Source organism: Bubalus bubalis, chromosome 12 (genome assembly GCF_019923935.1).
Source record: "Bubalus bubalis isolate 160015118507 breed Murrah chromosome 12, NDDB_SH_1, whole genome shotgun sequence".
NCBI lineage: Eukaryota > Metazoa > Chordata > Mammalia > Artiodactyla > Bovidae > Bubalus > Bubalus bubalis.
Genome location: NC_059168.1, coordinates 102,804,760 through 102,818,232, shown reverse-complemented (window position 1 = coordinate 102,818,232; position 13,473 = coordinate 102,804,760). Strand labels below are relative to the sequence as shown.

The 13,473-nt window shown below is 59.5% G+C and overlaps 1 protein-coding gene across 6 annotated transcripts in view; it reads left to right on the top strand.

Annotated features, from left to right (window-relative positions):
- Nucleotides 1–12,967, top strand: part of CAMSAP1 (calmodulin regulated spectrin associated protein 1) — a 43,993-nt gene extending 31,026 nt beyond the window's left edge. For 3 of the 6 annotated variants that reach the window (XM_045162388.1, XM_045162385.1, XM_045162387.1), the window contains 10 exons: nucleotides 534–663; nucleotides 1,071–1,162; nucleotides 2,003–2,087; nucleotides 2,659–5,008; nucleotides 5,922–6,058; nucleotides 6,154–6,362; nucleotides 6,604–6,706; nucleotides 8,082–8,200; nucleotides 8,644–8,762; nucleotides 11,079–12,967. In XM_045162388.1, the coding sequence (XP_045018323.1) occupies nucleotides 534–663; nucleotides 1,071–1,162; nucleotides 2,003–2,087; nucleotides 2,659–5,008; nucleotides 5,922–6,058; nucleotides 6,154–6,362; nucleotides 6,604–6,706; nucleotides 8,082–8,200; nucleotides 8,644–8,762; nucleotides 11,079–11,381 (3,647 nt within the window). In that variant the 3' untranslated portion in view covers nucleotides 11,382–12,967. Of the gene's footprint in view, nucleotides 1–533; nucleotides 664–1,070; nucleotides 1,163–2,002; nucleotides 2,088–2,658; nucleotides 5,009–5,921; nucleotides 6,059–6,153; nucleotides 6,363–6,545; nucleotides 6,707–8,081; nucleotides 8,201–8,643; nucleotides 8,763–11,078 lie in introns of those variants that run through there. The other 3 variants (XM_045162386.1, XM_045162390.1, XM_045162389.1) reach the window with 2 other exon arrangements.
- Nucleotides 12,968–13,473: the final 506 nt, after the last annotated feature.

The following is a 13,473-nucleotide window of genomic DNA, read 5'->3' as shown; positions in this document are numbered from 1 at the left end:
GTGAGCAGTCTGCCTCCAAAGTCCAGGTCTGGCCACCAGGACTGTCACTGGTACCATCTTTCTTGGACGAGTGTTCTGGGAGCAGCTTCAGGCTGGGCCTGACCTCCACCCCTGAGCCCATGGGGGCTTGAGCTGCAGTGACCACTGAGGCGCTCGGTCGCAGGCTGGGCCCAGCCGACCGGCTGCCCCCTGAGGATTTGGCTGCAGGGCGCCCTGGTCGGCTCCGTCTCCAGGCCCAGTGAGGAGGCTGCGTGTTAGGGGTCCATGCACCCTCCCTTGCTGCTCTAGTCTGGCTTGTGTCTTTTGATTTTAGTACTTATTTTGTTAAAATGTTTGTTTTATTCATTACAAAATATGCCTAATGACCTTGAAACCAGGTTTTTTTTTTTTTTTTTGAGAAGTTTGGTTTCATGTAAAGGTTTTGTTTTTAGTGCTTATAAAAATGGATTTATTTTTCTTAAAGATTCTTCTCGCTAGTGTTTTAAGTAGCGGTAAATAACAAGACTACCATTCCTATAAAATTGTTTCTGCAGCTAAATCAGTGTCGCACCCCAAAAGCAGCCGGCCCCCAGTTCCCATCTCCAACGCCACCAAGCGCAGCTTCCTGGGCGGCCCCGCAGTGGCGAACCCAGCTGACCTGCAACTCGGGGAGCCCGAGCCCCCGTAAGTCCGCCCGCCTCCCACCCCTGCCGTCTACTGTTCCCCCTGGGGTCACCTTTCCTCGGGGCGATGGGAAGCTGCGGGGAGTCAGTAGCGAGGACCTCCTCTGTGGGCGCCCCCCGCCCAGGTGAGCAGGGTAGCCTTAACACGAACTTGAATTTGCTGTGGAAACGTGAAGCCTGTTGTAATGTAGGCCATGACCAGAGGTCAGTGTGTCTCTGAGCTGCAGTCTGGATGTTTATCCAAGTTTGAATTCTTGATGTTCTTGGTACATTTTGGGTTCATTTTTACAGTAATTAATTTTCCCAGGGAGTCTGAATCTTTTGCAGGTTGGTGTGATTCATGCTGGTCTGGTTTTGAACTTGAAGACCAGCAGCTGGTGATTTTTCTCTCCTGTCCTCTCTGTTTAGGGGGAAGGGAGCCTCAGCTTTTAGCCCATCACACCCTTTACTGCCACTGAGACAGAAGCAGCAGAAGACGGTGCAGGGAGAGGACCCCCCAGGTGAGAAGCACCACCCCACCCCCGCCACCCCCGTCCCTCTCTGGAGGCCATTACATCGTAGTTCCAAAGTGAACAGATTGGTCATGATGTGGCGATGTTGGTTAGGAAGACTGGCGGCATGCTTTTTGTGTGTTATTGATGACCTTACAATTTATAGTCTTTACAGTGGCCGTATTAAACCTAGTGAATTCCATAAAGCATGGCGTTACATCGTGTCAAAAATTTACACTTTGACATTCACTGGTTCTTTTAATTGACATTGACGTCACTTGTTGATAAAGTTAAAGTGAAAGTCACTCAGTCATGTCTAACACTTTGCAGCCCCATGGACTATACAGTCTGTGGGATTCTCCACACCAGAATACTGGAGTGGGTAGCCTTTCCCTTCTCCAGGATATCTTCCCAACCCAGGGATCAAACCCAGGTCTCCCGCATTGCAGGCAGATTCTTTACCAGCTGAGCCACCAGAGAAGCCCAAGAATACTGGAGTGGGTAGCCTATCCCTTCTCCAGGGGATCTTCCCGACCCAGGAATCGAACCAGGGTCTCCCGCATTGCAGGCAGATTCTTTACCAGCTGAGCCACCAGGGAAGCCCATCATTTATTGATACTGCCGTGTAATTGACATTCTCATGATTTAATGACCTGGACTGACTTATACATTACCTATTGTCAAAACTGTGGAAAATTGTATTGGGATTATTTGCTTCCCTAAGCAGTTTTGGTGTGCTGAGTTATGATGCATTTCCTTGAGAAGTGGTTATTATATTGAAGGAATTTCAAGTGATATAAAACTGGTTACTTAACGCTGAGCTCACTCATTGTTTTCTCCAAACCGCAGACCAGCGACACCGATCCAATTCCTTAACCCGAGCCGACAGTCAGCCCCGAGGAGCAGCCATAGCATGGACGGAAAAAAAAAACAGGTGACCTGTCCACGTTTCCAAATACGTTTCTGCTGGAAATGTTGGTTAGTCTAGCAGAGCAGTGCCCCCCAGATGTGGTCCAGGGACCCCAGAATACACCCATAGCAACGCTGCTGCTTTCAGCCTTCTGAGGCCCTGGGCGGTGTGGGGTCACAGCAGCTTGACTCAGTCAGGCCCGAGAATCCAGCCAGGGACACAGCTGAGGCCGCTCCTTACACTCTGCCCTGGCTTGTTTTAGAAAATATGGCCACAGCTCATGTAATGGATTTCTTACCAGAATTTTTAACCGTTTTCAAAACGTCTCAGCTTGAATTCCTAGGGTGATACATACGGACTCGTATTGACAAATCCGTGAAAGCTCGTTGGGATCCTCAGCGTGGTTAAGGGGGGCTGGGCCAGAGTGTCTGAGGATTGCTGAGCTGCAAGACTCCTGGTTTTCCTTTGCCCAGGAGAGAGTTGTTTACACGTCCTGTGTGTAAGAGTAGGACTCTCTCGTGACTCGTGTTCTCGTCACTCATAAGCCTCTCGTGGAGACGTGACGTGTCCCGTGGCCTCTCTCCCCACGTTGCAGGCCTGTGTCTCAGCCGGCGCCCTTCGCCCTCCACCACACCGCGAGCTGTGACATGGACCCGGGCGGTGGCGACAGCGTCAGCCTGGCCCGCTCCATCAGCAAGGACAGCCTGGCCTCCAGCATCGTCCACCTCACCCCGCAAAACCAGCCCCAGCCCGCAGCCCTCAGGACCGACGGGAGGAGCCTCCTGAGCAATGTTGACATTGAGGACGAAGACGAGGAGCTCCTGGCCATCGTGAGGACGGACATGGCTCGCCAGGGCGGCGACCCTGGCCCGATGGCCGGTGCCAGGTCTCCCCAGAGGCTAGCGGACACCTTCGAGAGTAAGCCCGACAGCTTCTTCCTGGAGCCGTTGATGCCGGCTGTGCTCAGGCCAGCCAAGGAGAAGCAGGTGGTCACCAAGGAGGACGAGTGTGGAGAGGGGCGGCCCCGGGCCTTCACGTCCAGGAGGTCTGGCGATGGCCACCAGCCTCTGGGGCGGAAGAAGACGCCCAGCAGTCACGTCGCTCGGGACTTGAACAGGACTTTCACCCCCATCTCCTGTTCAGAGATGTCTGCAGGCTTCGAGGCTGTGCCTGCTGAGGTGGGGCCCCAGATGGCGGGGGACACGCATGGCGGGTCTCTGGCCAGCAGCGGTTTTGACCCATCGTCTCAGGGACAGTCCACCGACGGCTTCTTCCTTCACGTAGGCAGAGCCGACAAGGACGCGGAGGGCAGGCTCTACATGAGCTGCGCGCGGAGCCCTGGCGCCCTCGGCCCGGACACCTGGGCCGTCCTGCGGCAGGACTCTGACTCGGACGTTGCAGACCTGGACGAGGCCGAGCAGGACTTTGCCGGCGAGGAGCATCCCGTGGTGAGAGCCGGGTACGGTGGGGAGGAGGAGTCCGCGAAGCTGCAGGAGGACCTAAAGGTGAAGGAGCATGACAATAAAGACGACGCCAGCGGCCGCTCCAGCCCATGCCTGAGCACTGTCTCCCAGACCAGCAGCGCGTCCATGGCCAGTGGGAGCGCGAAGATGACCAGCTTTGCTGAGAGGAAGCTCCAGCGGCTCAACAGCTGTGAGACCAAGTCGAGCGCGAGCAGCTCCCAGAAGACCACGCCCGACGCGTCGGAGAGCTGCCCGGCCCCGCTGACCACGTGGAAGCAGAGGCGGGAGCAGAGCCCGAGCCGGCCGGGCGGGGACCACGCCAGCCTGCTGGCCTCCGAGCTGCTGCAGCTGCACATGCAGCTGGAGGAGAAGCGCAGGGCCATCGAGGCGCAGAAGAAGAAGGTGGAGGCGGTGTCGGCGCGGCAGCGGCTGCAGCTGGGCAAGGCGGCCTTCCTGCACGTGGTCAAGAAGGGCCGGGCCGACGCTGCCCAGCAGCCGCTGAAAGCGGGGTCCCTCGCAGGGGAGCACGCCCAGCACAATGGGGACGACTTCCTTGGCAAGGAGGAGGGCCGGGGAGCACTGCTGGGGTCTCCGGACGTGGACGGGGAGGGCCTGGCTCTCGTCCAGCCGCATAAAGCCCGGGACCCCGCCGGCCTCCCCGAGCTGGAGCGCGGCAAGGCGCTGTCGGCGGTGCTCCTGGAGGACACCGAGGGCGTGGACGTGGGTGAGTGCGACCTGTCCATCGAGAAGCTGAACGAGACCATCAGCACGCTGCAGCAGGCCATCCTCAGGATCTCCCAGCAGCAGGAGCAGCTGCTGCTCAAGTCCCCCACTCTGCCCTCACCCGGGCCCCACAACGGCGCCCAGGACCCCAAGGCCAAGGCGGCCATCCACTTTGTCGAGCCGCTCTCTCCAACGGCCCTGACCGGTCACCGCAAGCCCCCCCGCCTCGGTCAGGGCCGGAACGCCCGGTCAGGGAGACCGGCTGAGCTGAAGGTGCCGAAGGAGCGACAGCAGGGTTCCTCTCGCAGCAAGACCCCCACCCCAGGCCTTGAGACCGCCCCACACTCGCGGTCCTTCCCGCCCCGGACGCCCCCCGAGCCGGGCTGGGACGGGCCCAGCGAGCCCGGGAGTGAGGCTGCGGAGAAGTGCGTCTTCGACAGCTACCGACTGCACGACGAGAGCAACCAGCGGACGCTCGTCCTCTCGTCCTCCCGAGACGCCAACGTCCTGTCCGAGCAGGGGGGCTTCAGGGAGGGGCTGGAAGGCAGCGCAAAGGAGGCGGGACTCAGCACCCTGCCTGCGCCCGGGAAGGAGAACGTGCCACTGGACGAGCCCCCGCGCAGCAAGGCCAGCCTCATCGAGGTGGACCTCTCTGACCTGAAGGCCCCCGACGAGGACGGGGAGACGGAAGGCCGGGACAGCTCCGTGGACCTTGGCAGCGAGGGGGACCAGAAGCCGGGGGTTGGCTTCTTCTTCAAGGTAAAGGCTGGTGGCATCCACGTCCCGCAGTGGCCAGGCCATCACCCACCCTGGCCGTGCGGAGCCGCAGCTGCAGAGGCTAGGGGGTAGAGGCGGGTGCGCGTGCGGCCTCCTGGCTGCAGGGTCTCCGCAAGGGCCCAGCTCTCCCAGGGCAGCTGGCCACACCCCAGCAGAGCTTCTCCTCGGGCCCCAGAGCAGGAATTCTGTGTGGTCTTGACGTGTCACGAGGTGATTTTCTTGTGGTGGTTTTCCGACCACTTAATGAAAAGCACTCTTAGTTCAAAGGCTCCGCAGAGCAGGTGGTGTTTGGCCTCTGGGCTGAGGTTGGCTTCTCCTTGTTGCAGTCTGGGCAGGTGGAGAAGCTTCAGGAAACATCTTGGAGCTTTTTCTTCAGGAGGAGAGGGCAATGAGCCGTGAGACTCCTCTGTCTTGAGAGCCTCTCCTTGTGTCCTGGCCCTTGGGGGCGGCTCACACGGACGGAGCAGTGAGGGCCGTCTTGTCAGGATACACAGGCCCCTGCTTGGCGTTCGTGCGCTTCAGCTGTAAACACACTTCAGCTCCTGCTGTGGAAACGAGTGTGTGGTTTTTCGGGCAAATAGAGTCAGCGTCAGCACACTGACTGCCTTTTGAACGGCGCGGCTTGTTTCTCGTTTGCATTTTAGCACCTCTAAAGGGGGGCTCCTTCCTCAGCTAAAAAGGGTAAGGAAGCGTCTGGACTACATTTCCTGTTCTCAGGGCGTTAAGCGCGGGGCCAGGGTTGATGGTGCTGGGGGTCCCGCGAGGGTTGGTCCCGGCCACTCATAGGTGACTGCAGACATCCTGTCTGTACCTTTAGGGCAGGGCCAGGGCGTGACCGTGCTGGGGGTTCCCTGAGGGTCCGTCCGGCCGCTCATAGGTGACGTCTGCTTTGCAGGACGAGCAGAAGGCGGATGACGAGCTCGCCAAGAAGCGGGCGGCCTTCCTCCTGAAGCAGCAGCGCAAGGCTGAGGAGGCCCGCGTGCGGAGGCAGCAGCTGGAGGCAGAGGTCGAGCTCAAGAGAGACGAGGCACGGTAGGTGACGGACGCGCCTGCCCGCCGGGTCTATCATGCCCCCCGCCCCCCGATTCTGGGCGTGAGCAGGACGCCCCGGCCGGTCCTTCCCGCAGGCGTAAAGCAGAGGAAGACCGGATCCGCAAGGAGGAGGAGAAGGCGCGGCGGGAGCTGATCAAGCAGGAGTACCTGCGGCGGAAGCAGCAGCAGATCCTGGAGGAGCAGGGCCTGGGCAAGCCCAAGGCCAGGCCCAGGAAGCCACGGCCCAAGTCCGTCCACCGGGAGGAGCCATGCAGTGACCTGGGACCTAAGAGCGCCTCCCCCCGTAAGCAGGGCCGGGGGAAGGGCCGGAGGTAGTGTGTGGGCCCTGCCCCTCCGCTCCCCGCCGCCCCTGCGCTCTCCACCACCCCTCCGGCCGTCAGCTCCCACCTCCCTTCTCCAAAGCTGGGGTCGCGCGCTGGCATCCTCAGGTGCTGAGAGGCGGCGGGCCCTTCCCACCCCCGTACAGACGGCTGGTGTGGGGGACGTGCGTCTCACGGAAGCGCGCCTCGTCTTGTCTCCGGCAGCTGATAACCTGAGCCGGGCCCAGTCGGGCTCCAGCCTGTCGTTGGCCTCCGCAGCGACCACAGAGCCCGAGAGCGTGCATTCGGGGGGCACGCCTTCGCAGCGGTGAGCAGCGGGGTGCCGCGGGGGTGTGTGCGGTGTGGGCAGCGGGCCGTCCGGCTGGGCCTGGGCAGCTCAGAGCCGCGGCGGTGCCGTCGCGGGAGCTAATCCCGCTCGCCCAGGCTCCCCCACTGCAGAGACGGTTCTGCGTTTGTCTTTCTCTGCCTCCTCGTTGTCCCAGCTCTGGACGCGTTTGTGTTTTTAGCTTTTTGAGAGTAGTAAGTTGACGACACCCTCTTTATCCTTAAACACTTGAGGGCGCGTGTCTCTGAGCAGGGGCGTTGCCTCTTGTCACCACGATCATAGACCAGCACTGCCGTTGGGTCTGCAGTCCACGCTCGCCGTGGCCGGTCCCCAGGGTCCTTCCGTGAGCCCAGGCCCGTGTGGGGCGCGGTCTCGCTGAGTGCTTGTGCTCATTCCCTGGAGCGGGCGCTCACCCCCCTGTGTTTTCCCGGGGCTGGACGCTCTGCCCAGGACAGGCCAGTGGCTTTGCAGCCTGCCCCTCGGCAGGTTTCCCCCGATCCAGTCCAGCCTGTGTGTTTCTGGCAGCAGCACCGTGGAGAGGGGCTTGTGCATTTCCCAGAGCAGCCTGTCGTGTGTCACCTTGATGTGGGCTAAGGTGCTGTTCCCGTGGGCACTGGCATTTCCCTTTGTGATTAAGGAGTGAATCAGGAGGAGGTGGTGTTGGGGAGCCTGTCAATGGCACTGACCCCCCACAGGCCTCAGCAGCCCCCGCGGGTCTCTGTCCACGCTGCGTCCACACTGGGGTCGGCCTCCTGGCAGGCAGGTCCCTGCTGTCCTGCCTTGCCGTACCTCTGGGAGCTTCTTGACGCCTCCCGTGGACTCTGGACTCCGGTTAGAACTTTGCTCAGACGGTCAGTTACCGGGACTGAATTCAGGCTTTGCGCACACTTGCCTCCTGGCACGAGTGTGTCCCCGTCAGTGGAGGTGGCCCAAGGGCCATGGCTGAGGCCGTAGGGGAGCAGAGAGGCCTGTGACCCCACTGGGCTTGGACTCCGCCCACCAGGCCCCTTCTTCCCCTGGTCCGTCCCTTGTCTGGGGGCAGCAGCAATGTCCGGGCCCTGGTCACCTGGCTCTCATACCAGCAGGGCAGGTGCTGCCCTCCCACTCCGCGGTGCCACCTGAGGGTGGCCCTCCCCGCCCAGGCCCCTTGGTGCCCCGGGCTGGGTTCTGTCCCTGGTGCCATGTTTTGCTGGGGCAGACTGGCCATACTCCCGCTGCTGCTGCGGCCGACAGCCTTTCCTATGCTGGTGGTGCAGCCCAGCCCGTTTCGGGGTGGGGTCCCACCAGCCGGCACCAGTCACAGGCGAGAAGAGGTGTGCCTGCCACCCTCCCATCCCTGCCCTGTCCCCCTCCCCAGCAGAGTCGAGTCCCTGGAAGCCTTGCCCGTGCTGAGCCGCAACCCCAGCAGGAGCACCGACAGAGACTGGGAGACGGCCTCCGCCGCGTCCTCACTTGCCTCCGTGGCCGAGTACACAGGTGCCAGCCTTGTGCTCCCCTGCGGGGAGGGCGCGGCGTGGGGAGGGAGGGCGCGGCGTGGGGAGGGAGGGCGCGGCGCCGGAGTGGCAGCCTCTGCCCCTGCACCGCTCGTGCTGTGTGTCCTGGGCACGTGGGAGCCCCGCGCTGCTCAGGGTGTGAAGTCCCGCTTCTGTGTTTTCTGTGTATCAAAGAAACCGAAATTAGAAAGGGAGTAAGTTATTACTTACTTTAACCTTTTCCTTAGTTTATTTAAAACCTATAACTTAGAATTCTCACATAGATTTGAACTGGCTGTTACTCCGCGTTTTCAGAAAATTATGAACACTCCTAATTTAGCCTGTCTGCTGCTTGGTTTTATAAGATTGTTGCCTTTTGTGTGTGTGTGCGCATGCACATGCGTGCCACAGATACTCACTTTGCACATCTTGGTCTGCTTCTCACAGGTCCCAAGCTGTTTAAGGAGCCCAGCAGCAAATCGAACAAACCAATCATTCACAATGCTATATCCCATTGCTGTCTCGCAGGAAAAGTGAATGAACCTCACAAAAATTCAATATTAGAGGCAAGTATCAAAGTTTCACACCTAAGTTTTCACGTAGAGGAAGGGTATTTGTGAATGAAGGTTTTCCCTAGAGGGGAGAATCCTGATGGCTGACAGAAGAGGCCGCTGTCTCACACATGTGATCAGGCGTGGGCACACAGTCCTGTCTGCTCACGCTGCTCGGCGTGCCCTGACCCTCACTTTCAGCACGGCTCCACAAAAGAGCAGACCTCGGACCAGCAGGACAGAGGCTGCACTGGTCGGGCAGGGCCTGGGGTACGGCCCTGAGGGAACGGGAGGCGGGTGGGGCTCCTCACAGGGATGCCAGCCGGCTTGGCATGCTGTCGAGGAGGGGGCTGTCCTCGAGCATCATAGACAGTGTTGGGGTGGAGACAGGGCGCCCCAGCTCTGCACTGGGGCCACTGGAGAAATGGAAGTTTGAGGTAAAATGCTGGTTATTTGTGTCCTCTTCATGCTTCCTCCCCGGGGGCCGCAGGCCTCAGTCACTGTTTATGGTGAGTGGCGGTGGCCTCAGCAGGTGGAGAGTCCGGACGGAGGGTTCAGGTTAGGACTGGGTGCGTGCCTGTAGCCTCACGGAGGCTCCTGCTGGGGCGGGGCTCCTCTGTACCCTGGGTCACCAGCTCCTCAGCTGCCGGCGGGTCCGAGACGGCCCTGTAGTGGGCACCCACAGGACGTGCTGCCGGCTTGGCTCAGACGTCACAGCATGCAGACAGCCACAGGCTGGCTGGAGGGCGGCCCGGCTCCCAGAAGCCTGTCCACAAAAGCGGTTGAACTGATTCTGGCTGTGGCTGTGGTCAGACGGTGATGATGGCCTGGAAAGAGTGGAGGGGGCAGCATGGGGCTCCAGGGCAGCTGCGGCAGTCTGGTCAGCCAGCGGGGTCTCACTGGAAGGGGTCGTTGAGCAGAGGCCTGGAGTCGGGAGGGGTGCCATGCAGGTTTGGGGGCTTCCCAGGCTCCAGGTGGGACTGATGCCCCAGTTTGGCTGGAGCCAAGGAGCTCGGGGTCAGAGGTCAAGGGGTCGCTACCGTAGGGCCTCTGCGGGGAGTGACCGCATGAGCTGCCAGCCTGGGACAGACGTGTGAAGGTGGGGGCGCGGCGGGAGGGCCTGGAGGCTGCTCTGCCTCTGGTTTGGCTCGTGTTCAGACACAGTTTTTACGTTGTTGAAATCACTGGGATTTTGCCTTTTACTCTTAATTTTATAAATATGTGAATTTATTTAAAATAATAGGAAGCCCATTAGATACTGAGAAGAATAGTATCTATTTGTGAAAATCAGTTTTCTATAAACACAAATAGTGGGAGGAGGGGCACTGTTTTGCATCACAGGGATCTTCTTAGCCCCTGGCTTCCCCACCTCCATGCGCAGTCTCACGGACCGCGGGTCCCGTGGCCGCTGGACAGCTCCAGTGAACAGGGCAGCAGGGGGGCCAGATGAGGTCTGAGAGGGACGAGGAGGCGTCCTCACGGTGAGCGGAGACTCTCGGAGGGTGTCGGCACCCCAGGCCAGGCTCAGAGAGCTGCAGGGTAGGAAGCTAAGCATTCTCAAGTGTGAGGGGCGTCGGGCAACATGTTTTTGCGGTAACAACGTTCTGAGGTTGAGAGCCAGGTGCGGCAGACGCCATAACAAGGAGTGGCCGTCAGCCCTGCTCCAGGTCCTTTCTGTGACGGCCCTGGCGAGGGACGCTTCACCCAGCGTGAAGCCCCCTGTAGCGGCGTCAGGGCTGCGTTCCCAGGGCTGCAGTCAGGGCCAGGACCGCCCCCCAGAGGGACCCTGGACCAGGGCCGCTCCCCTGGCCCCCGGCTCTGTGGTCCCCTCAGCGTTTGCCGCCCCCGGTGGTGTCACGTGGAGGGGCTCATCCCGAGGCGGACCTTGGGCGGCATCTCTCACTGGCAGGATGTCGTCGAGCCTGTCCGAGGGGTTGCGCCTGAAGAGCGTCCCGTTTCCGTGCAGACCACGGCTTGTCCATCCGTCTGCTGAGGGGCATCTGGGTGGCGTCAGCCTTTGATCGTTGTGGATAATGCTGCTGGAGACGTCTGCACGAGTTTTCCCTGGATGCGTGTTTTAATTTCTCTGGAGCGCATCCCTGAGAAAAGAGCTGCTGAGTCCCGTGGTGACTCGATGTTCCATCTTCCAAACACCTGCCTGACTCGTTTCCACGGCGGCTGCGCCCTCCCCTCTGGCAGTGGGGAACAGGGCCCGTTTCCTCACGCCCGCTCCGGCTCTGGTCTAGCCTGGTGGGTGAGCGGGCGGTGGGCGTGGGGTCCGACTGCAGGGGCTCACACTCCGTGTTTCCCCGCTTCATGCCCCGCCCGCAGGAGCTGGAGAAGTGTGATGCCAACCACTACATCATCCTGTTCCGGGACGCCGGCTGCCAGTTCCGGGCTCTCTACTGCTACTATCCCGACACCGAGGAGATCTGCAAACTGACGGGCACCGGGCCCAAGAGCATCGCCAAGAAGATGATCGACAAGCTGTACAAGTACAGCTCGGACCGGAAGCAGTTCAGCCTCATCCCGGCCAAGACCATGTCGGTCAGCGTGGACGCGCTCACCATCCACAACCACCTGTGGCAGCCCAAGCGGCCCTCGGCGCCAAAGAAGACGCAGACTCGCAAATGACCCTGGCGCGGCGGAGTCTGCGGACGCACCGGCTGGGTCGATATTTATTACTTTCTTCCTTTTGGGTACGAAGTATGCAGAATCACAGACCTTTTTCAAAGAGGCTTCTAGACAACAAGAGAAAACCCCTCCCTGAGCTCCCAGCACCAGGACGGGGGTGGAGCCAGGGCCCGATCGGTCCCAGCGGTCAACCCGGCCCTGCTGCTTGGAGGCTCCCGGCCGGGGCGTGTCCCAGAGCTGCCGGCAGTGGGGTCCTTTTACTTGAAGTTCTCCTTCAGTGTAAATTAAAGTGATCTCCTTTGCTTCCTCGCCTCCCACCTCACCCCTTTTTGCACATGACCTGACCCCCCCCCCGCTCTTGTGGCTGGCTGTGATCTCACGGGATCACAGGACTGAGACTTGGTCTCGGGTCAGGGTGTTTGAATGTCTGTAGGAAAGGAGTTCATGGTGGGGAGTTGTTTTCATTTGAGAAATTGTATAATATTTATTGATTGTGTCTACTGCCAACGTTTATATCCAATTCTAAGATTTCTGGGAAAAAAAAAAACAAAATTCTTGTTTCTTGCTGCTCAGAAAAAGTTTACTGAAAATAGCAGTTCCCTAAAAGCACTGAAATCTGCGGTCTGTCTTCTGCTAGAATAACGTTTACAAGTGCGGCGGGTTCCCCTGCCACGCAGTCACGAGGGAGGCACGGTACTCACTGGCGTCTGCCCGGCTGGAGGTGGCGAGCCGTGCCCACACAGCCCTCGCCCGGTACGTTGGGGGTCGCGCGCCCATGATTGTTCACTTTAATAAAGACAGATTTTTTGGTAAAGTAGAATATTTTTTACTCTGAGCATGTTTCTCTTAAAAAGGTGATGATGCACTTAAGCTGACAGTTCTTTCTAGTGTTTTTATCACGTCCTGACTCGTCCCGTCCCAATCCTGGCTTCCGGAAGAGCTTCGGGCCTGCCGGGGAGCTTGCGGTTCTCCGTGTTGACGGAGCGTTTGGTCGCGTTGCCTATTCAAACAGAAAGTGGTCGTTGGCAGCTGTCCGGGAACCACAAGTCCGCGGGACGCTCCGGTCCCCCCCGCCTCCCCTCCGATGGTGGGCCTGGTGCTCCTGCCGGCCCCCGGTGCTTCTCGGGACCAGACCTTCCGGCGCGGCCTGCACACACGCTGCCCGTGCGACTGACCCGCTGACCCGACCGCTGGGACATTCTGGAGTCACTTATTTAGTTTTGCACATTTTTTTTTTTCTTCGGAGTGTTACTTGAATTTATCTCAAAACTGCAGAAAGAAAAGAAAAAAACTGAAGCTCAACAGAGAGAAAAAGTTAAAACACGCAAACTGGTCATTTCCGATGCAAAGGGGAGTGACCATGTCCACGAGGACGGAGGGGACGCGGCGGCCTCACCCTGCCGGTTGGTCGTCTGTACATAGGTAGACCTGTGCGGTTTCTCCAGTGCTGAGTGTTGAAACAGTCCTGAGTGAACTCCTGTGACATGCCGTTCACACGTGTGCTTTACTTCTCACTGTATGTTTGATAATTATATTATTATATTTATTTTAAGAAAGCACTAAAATGTAATAAAGTAATTAACTAATTTGCTTTTTATGGCCACGTTTGTGTGAGGTTGTCGTGGCTGGTTCTGTGGGTCACGGTCCCCACTCCACACTGCGGAGAAGCTTCCAGTGGTTTCTGGCTAACTGCCCTCTTATCAAGAGAAGACGCCCTTCCAGCCTCTTCCTTGATGAGGCCAGAACCCGTGACGTTCTGAGCACATTCACAGCGGTCCTGCTGGAGTCAGAGGAGGTAGAAGGTTTTCAGGGAAGACCGAGAGGTGCTTCCGGCCCCCGGGCAAGATGTCCCAGGCCTGTTGAACCTCTGGGCAAACTCTGGGTCTTCCGACATGGTCAGTCGGCTGTGGGGCATCGTGGGGGTTGTTCCCATGCTGGGCGCCCTCTGCCAAGCTCAGCAAGGACCCGCGGCACCACGGCCCCTGGGTGCTCAGCTGGGCCAGCGCTCAGGATGTGGGGCCGGACGTGCCCCTTGGGCCCCCTGCGCGTCGCAGCGAGGGTCGGGCGTGTTCCCGCAGCGGGGATTTACGTG